The sequence below is a fragment of the Emys orbicularis genome, chromosome 19 (assembly GCF_028017835.1).
Source record: "Emys orbicularis isolate rEmyOrb1 chromosome 19, rEmyOrb1.hap1, whole genome shotgun sequence".
NCBI classification, from domain to species: Eukaryota; Metazoa; Chordata; order Testudines; family Emydidae; genus Emys; species Emys orbicularis.
In genome coordinates, this window is record NC_088701.1 from 6,150,472 (window position 1) to 6,168,060 (window position 17,589).

The following is a 17,589-nucleotide window of genomic DNA, read 5'->3' on the forward strand; positions in this document are numbered from 1 at the left end:
TTTTCTCATGTGCAAAGCTGCGGTGTCCGGAAATGGGCTGAGCGCAAGAGAGCTACAACCCTGACTCCTGCGACGGCTGGAGCCCCTGCTGGGAAGGGGGGGGAGTTAGAGCAGGACTTGACCCCCCCACTGTCCCCTCCCCCCAGGTTGCCTCATGGCGAGTCAAAATGACAAATGGGTTCCTGGCTCTCAGCCCCTCCCAGAGCTGGGGACAGACCCCAGGGGTCCTGGCTCCTAGATCCCCCCCTCCCCTCCCAGAGCTGGGGACAGACCCCAGGCGTCCTGGCTCCTAGATCCCCCCTCCCCTCCCAGAGCTGGGGACAGACCCCAGGGCTCCCAGCCCCTCTCTCTGGTTTCTAATTCCTTTTCAGCCCAGCTCTGCCTCATTTCTCTTCTAAACCCCGCCCCCCCCCCTCCAAAACACAGGCAGGAGGGGAGTGGGGGGGAGGGGGAAGGGCTGCAGGGCAGAAGGCTCCTGCGCTGTTGTGGAGCCCGGCCCGGCCCCCCCCTTACCCGCGTGGCGGTCGAGCTGGAGAACTCGGAGTACTTGGCCGGTCTCTTGAGGCCGCCGCAGCTCAGCCACCTGCGGTACTCGTCCCTCACCTGGCAGGAGAGAGGAGAGGGCTGGTCACCCCACGGCACAGGGGGGTCGCGGGGGTGGGGCCTCAGCTGTAGGGAGACAAGGGCCCAGAACTGGCCGGGCAGGGGGGAACTCTCAGCTACGCCAGCCCCAGCCCCTCCCAGCAGAGGACACTGGGGGGAGCTCCCAGTGGGGGGCACTGTGGGGCAGGGGTTGAGCGCTGGCTGTGGAAGGAGCTTGGGGGTGGGGTGCTGTGGGGCAGGGGGCGCTGTGGAGCAGGGGATGAGTGCCGGCTGTGGGGGTGCTGGGGGGGTGCCCAGGAGGGTGCTGGGGGGCAGAGGTTGAGCGCTGGCTGGGGGGGGCGCTGGGGGGTGGGCATTGAGCACTGGGGCTGGGGTGGCACTGGGGGCGGTTGAGCGCTGGCTGGGGGGGGTGCTGTGGGGCAGGGGCTGGGGGGGGACTGGCCTGTTTCTGGAGCAGACAGTGCAGCAGGAAGATGAAGAGCCCCTGCAGGCTGTTGAGGACGGTGAAGATGTAGGAGACGACCAGGCTGCGCTGGTTGAACTGGAACAGGCCGAAGATCCAGGTGGTGCCCAGGACGCAGAGCTGGGCGATGGCCGTGATGGTGAGCACCCTGCGGGGGAGGGGGAACCAGTCACTTGACCCCGCCCCTCAATCACAGCCCACCTTCCATTCCCCCTTGGGGCCCCGCCCCACAGCTTCTGTCCCCCTGGGGTCCCACCCCTCAGTCACAGCCCACCTCCCCTTCTCTCCCAGGGCCCTGCCCCTCAAACCTGAACCCCCCCCCCCCCTGCATGTGACGGACATCTCCTCCACACAGCCCCACCTCCCCAGACTCTGACCCCCAGCCAGTAGGGGGTGAGGGAAAATGTCACTCATCTGTGGCTCCCTCCCGCCACACATGGGGGGGGGGGGGATGACATCACGTTATCATATGCCCCCCCAGCTCCCTCTCCCCCGACGGGGGGCAGCAGGGCCGTGCCAGGATCTCTGCTGCCCTGGAGGCCGCGCCCGCTACCTGAACTTCTTCAGCTGGCTCATGTCAGGGTTGATGTCAGCGAATTTCAGCGACAGCTTCCAGACGGTGACCACGAAGATCACGGCGTTGACCTGCCGGGGGCAGGGGAGAGGCGGGTTGGGAGGGGGGCAAGTGTGTCCCAGGGTTGGGGGCTATGTGATCTGCCAGCCGCGCAGCCCATGGGGCAGCCCCTGGCCTGGGCCAGGGGCGCCCAATTCCCAATAGTGACCCAGCTCGGCCCCTGGGGACTGGGGGGGACGCGGGATGACAAGCGAGGGGCTCAGCTGCCCCGGAGTGGGACCTGGATGGCAGGGGAAAGAAGAGAGGGGCAGCTGACAGCCAGGCCCTCAGGGGCTGGCCAGGGGGCCAGGCGCTGGCATGGGGCTGGGCTGGGGGAGGGGATTTACCGCGATGATGATGCAGACGGGCGCCAGGAAGCTCCAAATGAATTGCTTCTCCAGCGAGAGCCAGCAGCTGTGGGGGAGGGACAGACACGGGTCAGTCACTCACCTGCCAGCAGAGGGCACTGCAGGGTGGGGTCTGCCCCCCCTACTGGCAGAGCGGGGGATGGAGACTTGCCAGCCTCCCCCCTCCCCCCATGGTGCCCTGGAGCTTCCTTGTGTTGTACAAGTGTCCGGGGCTGGGGCCCTGAGCACAACCTGCCCCTTGCTCAAGTGGCAGGAGGGTGCCCCCCTCCCTCACACTGGCCTTACCCACCCCATGGGGGCCCACCCCTCCCCTCCCCTGGTGGGCCCAGATGGCAGCGGCACTCCCGCCTGAGCCGCTCCTGTCCCCATGTGCTGCCTGGGCATGGTGCCATGTTCCCCTTGAGCCCCTGGACGCGAGCACCGGGCCTGTCTCCCCCCCGCCCTCCCGGGCCGGTGACTCACTAGCGCGCCGTGCCGTAGCCCTCGCTGTAGGTGGCGGCCGAGACGCCCACGATGAGGGCCGGCACGCCGTAGCCCAGCAGGAACATGTAGCGGCGCCTGAGGCCGTGGGGAGTGAAGACCTGAACCACCAGCAGGTAGAGCTCGGCGCCCTCCAGGCACATCCAGCAGAAGGCGGCCAGGAAGAAATAGTGCAGGAGCCCGGCCACCACGCCGCACACCACCTGCAGCCAACGGGACGTGGGACGTCAGGGCCGGGCTCCCGGCTCCTCCAGCCCCAGCCAGCAGGGGGCGCAGTGGGGAGCAGGGCAAGACTGCTGGCTGTGGGGTAGCTCCTGGCTTCTCCTGCCCCAGCGGGGGGCACTGTGGGGAATGGGGCCTGAGGCTGGCTGGAGGGGGGAGCTCCCAGTAGGGGGCACTGCAGGGAGCTGGGCCCGAGGCTGGCTGCGGAGAGCGGGGCCTGAGGCTGGCTGGAGGAGAGTTGCCAGTGGGGGGCGCTGTGGGGAGCAGGGCTTGAGGCTGGCTAGGGGGAGGAGCTGCCAGCAAGGAGTGCTGCGGGGCATGGGGCCCGAGGCTGGCGGGGGGAGCTGCGGGGAGCGGGGCCCGATGCTGGCTGGTGGGTTGCTGGGGGGAGCGGGGCCCGAGGCTGGCGGGGGGGCCGGGTACCCTGTTGCTGGTGCTGGAGGTGCCGGTGAGGAAGACGGTGTAGGCGATGAAGAGCGCCAGGCAGAGGTGCAGGTGGATGGTGGTGCGGGGGCCCTTGAGGGCGCGGCAGAAGAGGAAGGTGACGATGGACAGCAGCAGGCACAGCAGCGAGATCACCAGCCCCACCTTGGTGATGACGTCCAGGGTCCAGTCCTGTGCCGGGGGTGGGGTGGGGTGAGGGGGTTAGTCAGGGTCGTCCCCCTCCCCGCAAGGCAGCAGCCAGGCCGGGCTTTAGGGTACAGACGGACTAGCCTGTCGGCCTTGCTCTGTGCCAGGGCTGGGAGAGCCCCCTAGTGGCGACACCGGGCAGCCTGCGGGGAACCACAGTATCTGGCTGGCTCCAGCAGCCCAGATGGATTTGATGCTGCCCAGCCTTCCCCGCCCCCCCGAGGGGCTGACCCACAGCCCCAGGGCCATGGGAAGCCGAGGGGGCTCTAGGGTCACCACCACCCAAGGGGGAATCCCTGGCACCGATCCCTGCAGGACGGGGGCGCCAGAAAGTGCGAGGGGCCGGGGCTGTTCCCCGGAGCAGAGAGCAGAGCGCCCCCGCCTGGTGGGAGGAAGCCCCTGCCCGGGAGGGAGCTGCTTTTAGACCAGACGGACGTGCTTGTGGCTGAGGTGTTGCAGCTCAGGACTCCTGGGTTCTACCAGCTCTGGGAGCGGAACAGGGTCTAGGGGTCAGAGCAGGGGAGTTGGGGGGGTCAGGACTCCTGGGTTCAATTCCCAGCTCTGATGTCAACCTCCCTGAGTCTCCTTGAGTGAGGCATTTAACCCCTCCCTGCCTCTGTGCGATGGGGATGGGGACACTCCCTGCAATGCAGTGGGGTGAGCCCCCTGCCCCCCAGCTTCCCGGTCAGGTGGGCAGGCACGTCAGTTGTGGCTACCTGTGGAGTCTCCCTGTGCCCTGGTGGCGGGGGGGGGGGCTGCTTGTGCCCCATATCAGATCCAGGGCCCCGCCTGCAGGTGGGGAATGGGTTTACTCCGGGGGGAATCTGGAGTGACTCCTGCTCCGCTGGGGACGATTGAGGGGAAGAGCAGAACCAGCCCAGCCCCAGGCCCCAGCGAGGGCCGCGCCTACCTCCAGCTCGTAGAAGGCCATGAGCACGGCGAAGCTGGTCAGGTGGTTGCACTGGCAGCGGGTGCTGGTGGCGTTCAACTTCTGCAGGGTGCAGCCGTGGGTGGCCCAGCGCCTGCTGTCAGGCTCCCAGTAGGCGCAGAGGAGGAGCAGGTCAGTCTTGGACTCCTGGGGACAGAGAGACGCTTGGTGCAGGGGGGGCAGGAGAGGGGTGGGGGTCTGGCTGGGGCTGCATGGGGGGGCAGGACTCCCCAGGCCCCGAGAGGGCAGGTCGGGGGGTACAAGAGGCTGGGCTTGGCTGGGGGCACAGAACATCAGTTTGTCCCTGGGTGGGAGGTGGATTCACCTGCTGCCCGGGGTGGGGGGTGTTACTAGAGATGGGCCCAGCTCTGCCTCCCAGCGCCCCAGGCTCTCCTCCCCCCATGCCCAGCCCAGGGGCTCACCGGCACCGGGTGGCTGAAGCGGATGCTGACGGAGAGGCCGAGTGCCTGGGGGTTCGGGTCACTGATGAAGGCCGACACCACTGGAGACAGCACACGGTAGCTGGGCCGCCCCGGCTTCTGCGCCCACTTCCCCTTCTGGCCGATCCTGTCCCACTCGGGCGCCTCCACCCGCCCAGCACCGTCCAGGATGGGGCTCATCCCCTGGTATGTCAGCAGCCCGGCCAGCGTGAAGCCTGCGAGAGACAGAGGAGACGGATGAAATGGGGGGCAGGAGGGGCCCTGGGGCAGACTGGTCCCAGGGGTGCTGTGCTGCTGGGGATGCTGCCCCCAATGCCCTGGCCGTGCCCATCGCTATACACACCCCAGCACAGGCGATGACCACATACCTTCTTTCTGCCCTGGGGCTCCGGCCCACTTTAATTCCATCTGCGTCTTGCTCTGCTGCAGCGTCACGGTCTCCTGGCTCTGGTTCCCAGCCTGCCTGACCGCCAGCCCCAGCTCTGCAACCACAATGCCGGCCAGGGCTCACAACAGAGAACATGGGGAGGAAGCCGGTAGCTAGGCAAGGTGCTTTCCTGGCTGTGGGGGGAGCTCCTGACTACTCCAGTCCCAGCCTCTCCCAGCAGGGGGCACTGTGGGGAGTGGGGCAGGAGCACTGGCTGTGGGGGGAGCTCCCATCTCCCAGCAGGGGGTGCTGTGGGGAGTGGGGCGGGAGCACTGGCTGTGGGGGGAGCTCCCATCTCCCAGGAGGGGGCGCTGGGGGGAGTGGGGCGGGAGCGTAGGCTGCGGGTGATGAAAGCCCAACTGGGGCCACGTGGCCAGGCGCTGACCTGTGCCGTTGGTGGATGCGATGCTGATCATGCTGTCAGGCAGGGTCAGGGCCAGCGTTCTCAGCAGCTTCTCCACTATGGCCATCAGCTCCGTCGCGATCCGGTGTCTCCGCTCCACGCTCTCGCTCTGCTGCCCGACCAGATTTATCTGCTTCTCCAGAATGTCCAAGAAGCCCTGGCCAAGCAAACGTGGGGGGTGTTGGTGTCACAGTGCCTGAGCCCCTGCTGCGCCCCCCATTCCTAGATTGCTAGTCCTCCACTGCCTTCCCACAATCCCCCTGAAAGGAAAGACAAGATCTCCTGCAATTGACATCGCTGCCTGGGAGGTCAGACTAGATGATCACAATGGTCCTGTCTAGCCTAGGAACCTAGGAGAGCAGCTTCTTGGGCACAGAGCCCACTGGAGAGGCAGGCATGGGAATTTCTGGGCAGTGCCATTGCTTATTTATCTCCTGTTCCAGGCACTGCATCCCTATAGATCGCCCTGAGACTAGATCCGAGTAGGAGCAGTGATTCCTCCCCCTAACGGGAACACACCCAGCAAGGCCCCGAACTTTGACTTGGCACCTGAAGCTTCTCTTCGGCGTTCTGAGAGTTCATCTGCTTCAGCTCCTCCAGCGCCGCCTTGCAGAGACGTCCCACCTGGGCCTGGAAGCTGCCCAGGAGGTTCTGCAAAACAAGCCCCAGGCCTGGCTCAGGAAAAGAGATCACAGAATCGCAGCCCACCTCCCCCCGTCCCGAGAGGCTCCCTCGGCTCAGAAGCCAGGCGCCAGAGGGAGCGCGGGCAATGCCCCGTCTGGCCCCTAGGGGGTGCACGGCGTTTGCAAGGGATGGCGGGGGAAGGCGGTTGCAAGCTGAAGCATGTTGCAGCAGCCTAATGCTGCTGATCCTGGAGGGTGAGAATCACCCCGGGGGCAAAGGCCTAGGCCGAGGCTGGACTGCAGGGGCTCCAGGGACTGGCCACTGGCACTTTGCCCAGGGGCGAGTTTGCCCCAGAATCCTCGTTGGGCGAGATCAGTGAAAAGCAACGTGGCACTAAAGGGGAATCGGGGTCTATTCCCCCCCCCCCCACGGGGTCTGTGCCCCACTCACCTTGGCTCCGGCAGAGTTGTCATCATCCAGCAGGGGGGGGCAGGTGAGCTCTGGGGATGGAAAGGGAGGAGGAGTGAGAGATGGGTGGGGGAAATGTGGGGTCTGGCTGGGTAGGTGCATGCACACCAGAGCCAGGCATACAGAGCAGGACTCCCTCTCTCCAGCAGGGGGAGCAGTGACCCCCCCACACACACACACTCAGCCCCACACATGTGCACAGCCCCTTGTCCCCATCCTCTGCCCACAAGCTGGTCTCTGTGAAAGGAACCCTCCCCCCTCCCCGTCCTAGGGGGACTGAGCCACAGTGGGGTGGGGCGGGGGCTGTAGAATCATCCCAGCCGTATCTCCCCTCAACCCTCTCCCCCAGCTGTGCGTGGTTCTGGTGTGTGTTGGTGGGGGAGTGAATCCAGCAGGCTGGCCCCACAGTGGCCTCTAGGCACAGACTGCGCCCCCTGCTGCCATCTTCCCAGGGCAGAGACTCCAGCCGTGCAGCAGGAATGCAGGCACTGCTGCAGGGGGAGAGATGCCTGGCCCCTGGCATCCCTGGAGTGACCCCTGCTCCGCTCCCAGAGCCAGACATGGGCACGCTGGTGGCTGTGGCTCTGAGACAACCAGAAACACCCCAGTGGATGGACAGGCTGGGCTGGGAGGAGGTGAGGGCCTGGAGGCTGAGCTCCCCCGAGCCAGGGCTGAGACCCAGAAAGATCCCGTCCATGGCGGGCAGGGGGACTGGCGCACCGTCCCAGACCAGTTCCCAGCTCGCTGCCCCCTCGGGCAAGACCTCTGCCTGTGTAACCTCAGGCCCTGCCCAGCCCCCCCAGGTGCCCCCTCCATGCCCCCAGCGGCAGGACCCACCTTCGCACAGGGTCGTGTTCCCGTTGGAGGGGACGTAGCCGGCCCGGCACTCACACCAGTAGCTTCCGTAGGTGTTGATACACGTGGCGTTGGGGCCGCAGATACCTTGGGTCTTCTTGCACTCGTCGATGTCTGAGAGGGGAAAGCCGGGAGCGGGGGGGGTCACACACAGCATGGCTGAGGGCACACCGGGGGCGAATGACCATGGAGGGCCCCCCCACCGATTGCAGGGGGCGTGGTCTGTCGGTCAGTCTGTCTGCTCCATCTACACCCCTATTCTATTCTCCTTTCTTCCCTGCTACGTGCAGTGCCCCAATCCCTGCGGAGCAACCCCTCCCCCACCCACCAGATCGGAGGGGCCCAACCTTTTCCAGACCAGGACCCTGCAATCCCCTCCCTGCACCAGCCCTGACAGAGCGGGGTTAAGCGGGGGGGGGGGGGCGATCATCTAGTTAAGCTGCAAAGGGGAAGTGACTTAGGCTGCGTGCAGGGCGCTAGCTAGAAGGAAGCTCGCCTGGGAGGGGACAGTTGGGGCTTCTATACAGCCCGAGGGCTGGGCCCAGTGGTGGGGGCCTGAGTCAAGGGGGGCTAGGGAGCCCTGAGAGGGGCTAGGAGCCCCGGAGGGTTTTGCTAGCAGGCATAGCAGAGAGGGGTCTGAATTTGAAGGGCTCCCCCAGAATGGGGATCACAGTGTGACCTGGACGGACGGCTGAGACCTGGGGCAGCCGTGACGCCGGGAGCTGCAATCATAGAATCATAGAATATCAGGGTTGGAAGGGACCTCAGGAGGTTCTAGTCCAACCCCCTGCTCAAAGCAGGACCAATCCCCAACTAAATCATCCCAGCCAGGGCTTTATCAAGCCGGGCCTTAAAAACCTCTAAGGATGGAGATTCCCTAGATAACCTCCCTAGGTAACCCATTCCAGTGCTTCATCACCCTCCTAGTGAACAAGTTTTTCCTAATATCCATCCTAAACCTCCCCCACTGCAACTTGAGACCATTACTCCTTGTTCTGTCATCTGCTACCACTGAGAACAGTCTAGTTCCATCCTCTTTGGAACCCCCTTTCAGGTAGTTGAAAGCAGCTATCAAATCCCCCCTCATTCTTCTCTTCTGCAGACTAAACAATCCCAGTTCCCTCAGCCTCTCCTCGTAAGTCATGTGCTCCAGCCCCCTAATAATTTTTGTTGCCCTCTGCTGGACTCATTCCAATTTTTCCACATCCTTCTTGTAGTGTGGGGCCCAAAACTGGACACAGGACTCCAGATGAGGCCTCACCAATGTCGAACAGAGGGGAACGATCACGTCCCTCGATCTGCTGGCAATGCCCCAACTTATACAGCCCAAAATGCTGTTACCCTTCTTGGCAACAAGGGCACACTGTTGACTCATATCCTCGTCCACTGTAACCCCTAGGTCCTTTTCTGCAGAACTGCTGCCTAGCCATTCGGTCCCTAGTCTGTAGCAGTGCATGGGATTCTTCCGTCCTAAGTGTAGGACTCTGCACTTGTCCTTGTTGAACCGCATCAGATTTCTTTTGGCCCAATCCTCTAATTTGTCTAGGTCCTTCTGTATCCTATCCCTATCCTCCAGCGTATCTACCACTCCTCCCAGTTTCGTGTCATCTGCAAACTTGCTGAGAGTGCAATCCACGCCATCCTCCCGATCATTAATGAATGGAAGAGAAGCAAGGGGGCGCCGAACTGGAGCTGGTTGCCAGAAGGGGGCGCCACGCTCAGCGTTACAGACCCCAGCCCGATGGGTTCCCTCCCCGTTCAGGATACACCCAGCACAGCCCCTCCCCTGGAGCACTAGGAGAAGGGTGGGTGGGCTGTGCCCAGGGGAGTGCAGGGGAATTGGATGGTGTCCCTTTAAACTAGTTTCTTTGCTCTCTGATGGCGCTCATGGGAGTCTATGGCAGATGCCCGCAGACCCCCACATGCAGCTAGACCCTGCACGGCTGGTAAATGGGTTGTTTGAAGGCAGCTGGATCCAGGGGATCCCCCTATTCCTAACACTGCGCAGTGAGCAGCGGCCCGACAACGTCCATTCCCGGACCCTGCTGTGACCCCCAGGCCCAGGGCCCCGCGGGGCGAATCCACCGAGCCCTCGGACGAATGATGCCAGCTCGACACTCGCTGCCGATCCGGCCTGTGGAAGCCAAAGCCAGAAGAGACCCGCCCAGCCTGACCCCCAGCATAGCCCCAGCTGGAGTCGCCACCCAGCGGTTCACCAATCCGGCCCCAAACGGAGGGGACTTCACTGCCCTCGCTGCCTCCTGGGGCCTTTCACCACTGTGGAGAGTCTGATCTGACAGATGGGCCCTGCCCTGCCCGGGTACAGAGAGCCCTGCCGTGATCTAGCCAAACGCTGGAGGGCCGTGCACCCGCCAGGCTGCCAACGTGGGTAGCGCCAGCTGCTGGCAAAGGGGGATACACGGGGGATGTCGGGGCTCCATGGCGCAGTGGGGTCACTCAACCCGTGCAGGGAGTGGGGTTTTCTACCTAGGGACCCGGCTTGTACGTGCAGAGACGCACTCATTCTGGACAGCCAGCCCCTGAGGAGCCTGCAGTCCTGTCTGGGGCAATGAGAGATGGAGAAGCAGAGCTGGGACGAAAACCCCTTGAAGTCAGTGGTGCTGCACCAATTGACACCACATGGGCTCTGGCCCCCGCTTTGTGACCATTTCACATACAGAAGCACTGAGTTGGTGGCGACGCATGGGGGACGGGCGCATCGTCAGTCATTCCCGCGGGTTGGGGGAAGCGGTTCAGCCGCTGCGGAAATGGCCATGACCGATTCTCCCGGAAATCCCAGCCAAGAACAAGTGCTGGAATTCGGCATTCGCCTGCTTATTAACCCAACATTTCAGCCGTCCAATCGGGAAGCAGAGAAGGACCATGGGACTCTGGCAACCAATTGTACGACATCAGTGACAAGTTTTCGGAGCCAACAGTTTGCCAGTAAAATCACAGACATTTATCCACCCAAACAGTCGAAGCGTCGGCCGGTGAACGAGGAGGCTTGGATCAGCATGCAGAGCTGTTCTGCTGACTCCACCTGGCGTTCAGATCAGCGTGGGTGTCGCTCCTGGGCATAGAGCGGAGTCGCACGACTTGAAGCCTGGAGCGCGGGGCATGCCCCGGGTCCAAGCTAATGTTGAGAGAACGATCCGACGAACGGTACCGCTAGAGAAGAGAAGACTGCAGCGAAGCTGGAGCACAAGTTCCGACTACCTTCACTGGTGGCAAGAAGGAACTGACAGTGGGGGGTGAGCGCAGCTCTCCTTATAGTGCGCTATAGCGGCGCCACTCTAGGGGTCGCAGCGGTGCTCCCCCACTACGGGTACTGCTAAGGGAAAAACTTCCAGCACCGGTGCACGTGGCGAGCACGCACACCTACTGTGGAATACACAGGAGCAATCACTCGACGAAGAACAGCCTGCAACAATGACTAGCTAATGGAATTACTCCCTTAGTTCCAGCAGCTGAGCTGTGTGCTTTCAGCAGACAGATCCTGGGTTTGATTCCTGCTAATGATCCAAGCTGGTTCCTTTGTGATGCCAGCTCCTTCCCCTGCCTTAGCAGCTGTTTAGGTTAATGGGGTTCCAGAAAGTAATGGGCTTTTTGAGCCCAAGCTGTATTAAAGGTTGTCCAACACCGAGTCCTTGGCTCTGTCTCAGCCCAGTTTGCTTTGCAAAGACCTGACCTGCCCCCACCTCAAAGCTCTGCTACGAAAGAGCATCTTGGGCTCTGATTGCAGGTTTGGGGGGGATGATGACATCCCCAGCGCCCTACGCTCGTGCCTCGGTGGAATTAAGCAGCATGGCAAGAGACATGGCGACGTTCAGTCCCCGGGCTCAGTTTCCAATTTGTAAGACAGGCTGGGAGTCAGAACAGACACTTTGCCCAGGTGTGGCGCAGAGAAAGAGCGAGACCTCAGGGCAACCTGGTTAGTTTCACCCTCCAGGCATGCGGGTTAGTTTCAGAGATCCTGGGTCAGCTCAGTGACCGTGAATTAACAGCATCGCCAACGCCAAGCAATCAATAAAAGCCCCAAACTGTGAGCCAGGCTGCAAAAAAGTCACAAGATTGGTTTAAAAATCACGAGATTTTTTTTTTTAAATCTGTTTTGGCTTCGTTTTGGTTGACTCTGGTTTGGGAGCTGTCAGTCACCCCAGTGTAACGTTTGGTAGTTTTTCCTCCGCCACGTGGGCCAAGCCCTAATTTTGATTTTAGCCAAAAGCGGAATCACGTGACTCCGGGAGGTGGGGCTTTAAGGCAACACCACACATTAGCAACACTGCAGACAAGCCAGAAACATCATGCCTTTGCCATGACTGTTTCCAGCTCCCGTTGTACCTGTGCAGATCTTGGATGGATCCTTTTGACTCTTCCCAAATCCCACATTGCATTTACACATGTAACTCCCTGGCATGTTGATGCAGTTCCCGTGGGGCTCACAGATTGTGGTGTTTTGCTGGCACTCGTCAATGTCTGCAAGGAGAGAGAAAGCGCTAGGTCAGGCTGATCTAGGAGCTGTACCTTGGGCACTGGGGTGACGCTGCTGGGGGATAATCCAGGCGTCCAAAATGCACCGTGCTCTGGAGAACGGGGCTGGTTAGAGCCAGGAGTTCAGTTACTGGGTCAGCGACCGGGAGCAAGTTGGCTATTGTCCGGAATGAGCCGCTCCAGCTGGGAAGGGAAAAGCAGCCCTGCCAGGACACGCGCCTGCTGCTTGCTAAAGCTACCAAGCGGATCTGGCGATACCCAGTGCCGCAATATCAGTGCAGACGGCAATGCCTGAATGAGCCGTCCGCCCCTGGAAGGGACAAATGGGGAGCTGCTTTGGAGGAAGGGGATAGAGAATAACATGAGGGCTAGTCTAATGCCTGGAGATCAGCCAATGGGGTGACCTCCTCTGCAACCCATGAGCTGCCCTGGGCAAACCCTTGCACATAGGACAGTGCAGAACCAGAGGGGTTCAGAGACAGGCAATGAGAGTGATCAGGGGCCTGGAAAATTCTCTATGGAGAGAGATTGAAAAGACCGGGACTGTCACCTTAGAGTGAACGTAAGAGGGGCCGTGTTAAGAGTCTATAACTGACTGACGGGGATAGAGAAGGGAGATCGGGAGCTTCTGTTCTCTCCACCTCATAACACGAGAGCAAGGGCCAGTCGGGGAAGTGAGAAGAGGGGAAATTCGAAACTGAGCCAAGGAAAGGCTGTTTCGCGCAATGTGCGATTAGCCTGTGGAACTCCCCACCACAGGAGTCACTGAGGCCAAGAATTTAGCAAGATTCAAGGAGCGACTGGACATTCCTACGGATGATGAGAACAGCCAGAGTGATCATAGCTAAAGGGCACAAACATTTGGGAAGAGAGAAAACCTCCTGCTGTGGGGCTTCAGCCCAGCTGAGTACTAGAGACCAGGATGTGAGGGCAGATTATCCCCCGGCTGCCACTGCACGGCTCTTCCACCATCCTCTGCAGCATCTGGCTCTGGCCCGTTGGAGCCGGGATACCAGGCTAGATGGGCCCCAGCTCTGATCCCGTCTGTACTGTGGAAGTGCCAGCGTTACTTGTGTCTCAGCCTGGCCGGGGCCACGGTTTTGCCTCTTCAGAGGCTGAGCTGCTCCCAGGCCGACTGACCTCTGTAAGAACCGACCGGCTGCATCCTGCCAAGTGCTGCCTCCTCCGCCCCTCGACCCTGCGACACTCGCAGGTTCTCCTGAAAGCACCAAGGCGGCTCCGCGTTTCCAGAACCTGCTTTATTCTGGAAACGACGTACAATCGGGTTCCGCCCCCCAAGAGTCCATGGGGGATGGGAACGGAGCTTCCAGAGTCCTTATCTATCCCATCCTGGTGCGATTGGGATGTTTATAGCGGGTAGCTATGGGCGAGGTCTCTGCCAGGGGAAGCATTTGAACGAATGGGCTCCTGAGATCTCCCAGTTCCACGGGCCCGGTGCTCTGCCCCCCCCCCAAACGGGGGTGTAAAGGGCGGTTTCCATGGGAACGGCCGGCTAGAACGCAATACAAGCTCTAACTACCGGCTGAACGTCGCAAACAAGGGCCTGGATCGCCCCGGCCCCTTCTCCGGTCAGGCCGCCCTGGATGCCTAAGGGGGCATAATGGCCCCCTGGGGAAACACTCTCCCATCCAGGGGGCTCCCTGCAGTGTGGGGCTGGAAAAGGCTCTGCTCCCAGCCCTGAGGGAGGGGGCAGATTGGGGGCGTGGCCGGGGTGCCCTGCGCTGGGGCTATTCCCTGCTCCCCAGGCCCCATAGGGGGCAGAGCGCACTGTGCTGTATGTGGACCATCCACGAGGCCCCTTCCCAGGCTCAGGGGCACTAACAGCCTGGATTCTGTGTGCTGGGGACAGCGAGGGCCCCACCCGTCTCCCCGGCACCTCCCTGCAAACCTAGGGGTGTATTCCCAATCCAAACACCTAAGCAGGGGAGATCCTGGCCCCCACGCGCTGGAGCAGCAGTTGAGGGTAACGGCTGATCACAGCCATGATGAGTGGATCGGGTGCCTTTGCTCCAGCCAGCAGCAGCCTCTGGTGCAGCACCAGGCCTGGAATGAGCCCAGGGGTGTGTGCATGGAGGGGGGGCGGGAACTGAGCAGGGTGTGGTGGGGGCCAGGGGAGAGCTCACCCTGGCAGGTGTTCTCACTCGCGTGGGTGAAGTTGGCTTTCCCAGAGCTGGGCTCGTAGCCATTGATGCAGGTGCAGTAGTAACTCCCAGCCACGTTGGTGCAGTTTGCGTGGGGTCCGCAGTCTGCCGGGCTCGGGCCCTGACACTCATCAATATCTGCAGCACAAGAGGGGATGTTCTGTACAGTCCTGGCAGGGAGACGTTCCTCGCATCACCTCCCAGCCCCCCGCACTGAGCTGGGTGACGGGACCCAGGCGACCGGGCCCCTGGCAGCTTAACAATCACAGGCCTGATTCCCAGCTACGCTCAGGCGGCACTAGGCTGCTCTGGCAGTGGAACGGCCACTCGAGAATCCCCCACCCTGCAAAAGGGGCCATCCCAACTGGTGGGGAGCTGCTGTAGGGGACCTGCACCCGCCCTGCTCCCAGCCCCTGATGTAGGGGCCGAGGCCGGAGTGCCCAGCACTGCAGCTATTCCCTGCCCCCCAGGGACCATGGGGGAGGATCGGGGGTGGGGCTGGGGCACACTGTGCTGTGGCTATTCTCTCCTCAGCAGGGCCCATAGGAGCAGAGCCACTGTGCTATTTCCATGGCCCAGACACGAGGCCCCTTCCCAGCTCAGGGGGGCACTAGCAGCCCAGATGCTGCGTGCTGGGGCCAGCGAGGGGCCCCTCCCCTCTCCCCAGCCAGGGCCGGCTCTAGGTTTTTTGCCGCCCCAAGCCAAAAAAAATTTTGGCTGCCCCCCACCCCAGCCCTGGGCTTTCCCCCCCCCCCCACCAGTGCCCTCCCCCACCCACACCCCCTGCCGCCCCAGCCCTGGGCTCTCTCTTCCCCCCGCACCTGCACCCCCTGCCGCCCCATCCCTGGGCTCTCTCTTCCCCCCCACCCGCACCCCCTGCCGCCCCAGCCCTGGGCTCCCCCCCACCCAGGGCCAGCTCTAGGTTTTTTGCCGCCCCAAGCAAAATAATTTTGGCTGCCCCCCCTTTTTAACAAACCCCAGTGTTAGGAAGAAATTGCATGCATTTGTGGAGAACCTAAAGAATTTGACTGGCATCACATATTGTATAGAAATGCAAAAACCCCATATAAAATTGCCAGCAAGTTAAAGAACTATGGGCTGGATGAAAGGACTATAAGGTGAATAGAAAGCTGGCTAGATCATCGGGCTCAGCGGGTAGTGATCAATGGCTCCATGTCTAGTTGGCAGCCGGTATCAAGCGGAGTACCCCAAGGGTCGGTCCTGGGGCCAGTTTTGTTCAATATCTTCATTAATGATCTGGAGGATGGCGTGGACTGCACTCTCAGCAAGTTTGCAGATGACACCAAACTGGGAGGAGTGGTAGATACGCTGGAGGGTAGGGATAGGATACAGAGGGATCTAGATAAATTAGAGGATTGGGTCAAAAGAAACCTGTGAGGTTCAAAAAGGACAAGTGCAGAGTCCTGCACTTAGGACGGAAGAATCCCATTCACTGTTACAGACTAGGGACAAAATGGCTAGGAAGCAGTTCTGCAGAAAAGGACCTAGGGGTTAGAGTGGACGAGAAGCTGGATATGAGTCAACAGCGTGCTCTTGTTGCCAAGAAGGCTAACGGCATTTTGGGCTGTATAAGTAGGGGCATTGCCAGCAGATCGAGGGACGTGATCGTTCCCCTCTATTCGACATTGGTGAGGCCTCATCTGGAGTACTGTGTCCAGTTTTCAGCCCCACACTACAAGAAGGATGTGGAAAAATTGGAAAGAATGCAGCGGTGGGCAACAAAAATGATTAGGGGGCTGGAGCACATGATTTATGAGGAGAGGCTGAGGGAACTGGGATTGTTTAGTCTGCAGAAGAGAAGAACGAGGGGGGATTTGATAGCTGCTTTCAACTACCTGAAAGGGGGTTCCAAAGAGGATGGATCTAGACTGTTCTCAGTGGTAGCAGATGACAGAACAAGGAGTAATGGTCTCAAGTTGCAGTGGGGGAGGTTTAGGTTGGATATTAGGAAACACTATTTCACTAGGAGGGTGGTGAAGCACTGGAATGGGTTACCTAGGGAGGTGGTGGAATCTCCTTCCTTAGAGGTTTTTAAGGTCAGGCTTGACAAAGCCCTGGCTGGGATGATTTAGTTGGGGACTGGTCCTGCTTTGAGCAGGGGGTTGGACTAGGTGACCTCCTGAGGTCCCTTCCAACCCTGATATTCTATGATTCTGTGATTCTAAATAAAAATCTGCCATTCTGCCTTCCAATGCTGGTTCTACTCTCTTTGGGTACGTCCAGACTACCCGCCGATTCGACGGGTAGTAATCGATCTATCGGGGATCGATATATCGCGTCTCGTCTAGATGCAATATATCAATCCCCGAACGTGCTCCTGTCGACTCCAGAACTCCACCAGGGTGAGCGGCGGTAGCGGAGTCGACAGGGGAGACGCGGCCGTCGATCCCGCGCCATGAGGACCCGAGGTAAGTCGAAATAAGATACGTTGACTTCAGCTACGCTATTGCCGTGGCTGAAGTTGCATATCTTACATCGACACCCCCCACCCCCCCAGTGTAGACCAGCCCTTTCATAGAGACAAGAGGGAGGAGTGAGGTTAGCACTTCATTAGCACTTAAGTAACCTAAAAATATCAAAGAGAAATTCAGAAAGTCAAGCCACATGAAACAGTTGTTTTAAGCAACAGAGAGTCCTGTGGCACCTTTAAGACTAACAGATGTATTGGAGCATAAGCTTTCATGGGTGAATGCCCACTTCGTCAGACGCAAGTTCTGGTTTAGGGTTTTTAGAAAATGTGGTCATTGGTGCATTTTGTTGGCAGGAGGAACCTGAAGTAAATATGCATTCGATCTACTGCCTTTATGTCCACTGTAGGATAAAGTTGATAAGTGGGAGGATCCCCACTGGTACAGATGTGTGAATGAAGATTCCCTCTCTTGGCCTCTCTCTCGTGTCCCCTCTCTGCTGATGATGTACTAAGTCTCTCCGGGTTGGAGCAGCGGCCTGGAGTAGCGTTTCCCGTGAGAGACTGAGTAAATAAATGACTGTTGTGGAAGTTTAAGCAGTCAGCCTTTCTCTTCCCAGATCTCTTGTTTTCTGCTCATTGAGAGCAAGCGAATCCACCCATACAAACACCAACCCTGCTGAACCGGACTAGGGAGAAGGGGCTGAGGATGAATCAAACTGACAGAACCAAACGTGACCTCCTCGTTCACCACAGCAATCCCCGTTTACACTTGCAGTGGAGATCAAACCGTTTCTCCTATTTTTATTTCACTTTAGTATAAATCTCGCCCCCCCATCCCCCGCAACCCCATCTTTAGTGCTCCAAATGCACATGGAAGGCATAGGGACTAACCCTCAAACCTTGTACCCGGAAAGGGATGGGGATCTAGTAAAGAGGGTTCAGGCAGAGGAGCGGGTGTGGGGGTGCTTGGGGGCTCTA

At 60.5% G+C, this 17,589-nt stretch overlaps 1 protein-coding gene across 1 annotated transcript in view; it reads right to left on the reverse strand.

Annotated features, from left to right (window-relative positions):
• The window catches only part of ADGRE5 (adhesion G protein-coupled receptor E5), a 28,740-nt gene continuing 11,151 nt past the window's right edge, over window positions 1–17,589 (reverse strand). Inside the window, exons 6-20 of the mRNA XM_065419642.1 lie at window positions 14,163–14,318; window positions 7,507–7,638; window positions 6,652–6,701; window positions 6,127–6,228; window positions 5,560–5,734; window positions 5,116–5,229; window positions 4,730–4,962; window positions 4,290–4,454; window positions 3,173–3,364; window positions 2,510–2,730; window positions 2,027–2,093; window positions 1,620–1,711; window positions 1,046–1,214; window positions 514–603; window positions 1–85 (exon numbers count right to left, since the gene is read on the reverse strand). Of these exons, the coding sequence (XP_065275714.1) occupies window positions 53–85; window positions 514–603; window positions 1,046–1,214; window positions 1,620–1,711; window positions 2,027–2,093; window positions 2,510–2,730; window positions 3,173–3,364; window positions 4,290–4,454; window positions 4,730–4,962; window positions 5,116–5,229; window positions 5,560–5,734; window positions 6,127–6,228; window positions 6,652–6,701; window positions 7,507–7,638; window positions 14,163–14,318 (1,991 nt within the window). The 3' untranslated portion in view covers window positions 1–52. The remainder of the gene's footprint in view (window positions 86–513; window positions 604–1,045; window positions 1,215–1,619; window positions 1,712–2,026; window positions 2,094–2,509; window positions 2,731–3,172; window positions 3,365–4,289; window positions 4,455–4,729; window positions 4,963–5,115; window positions 5,230–5,559; window positions 5,735–6,126; window positions 6,229–6,651; window positions 6,702–7,506; window positions 7,639–14,162; window positions 14,319–17,589) is intronic.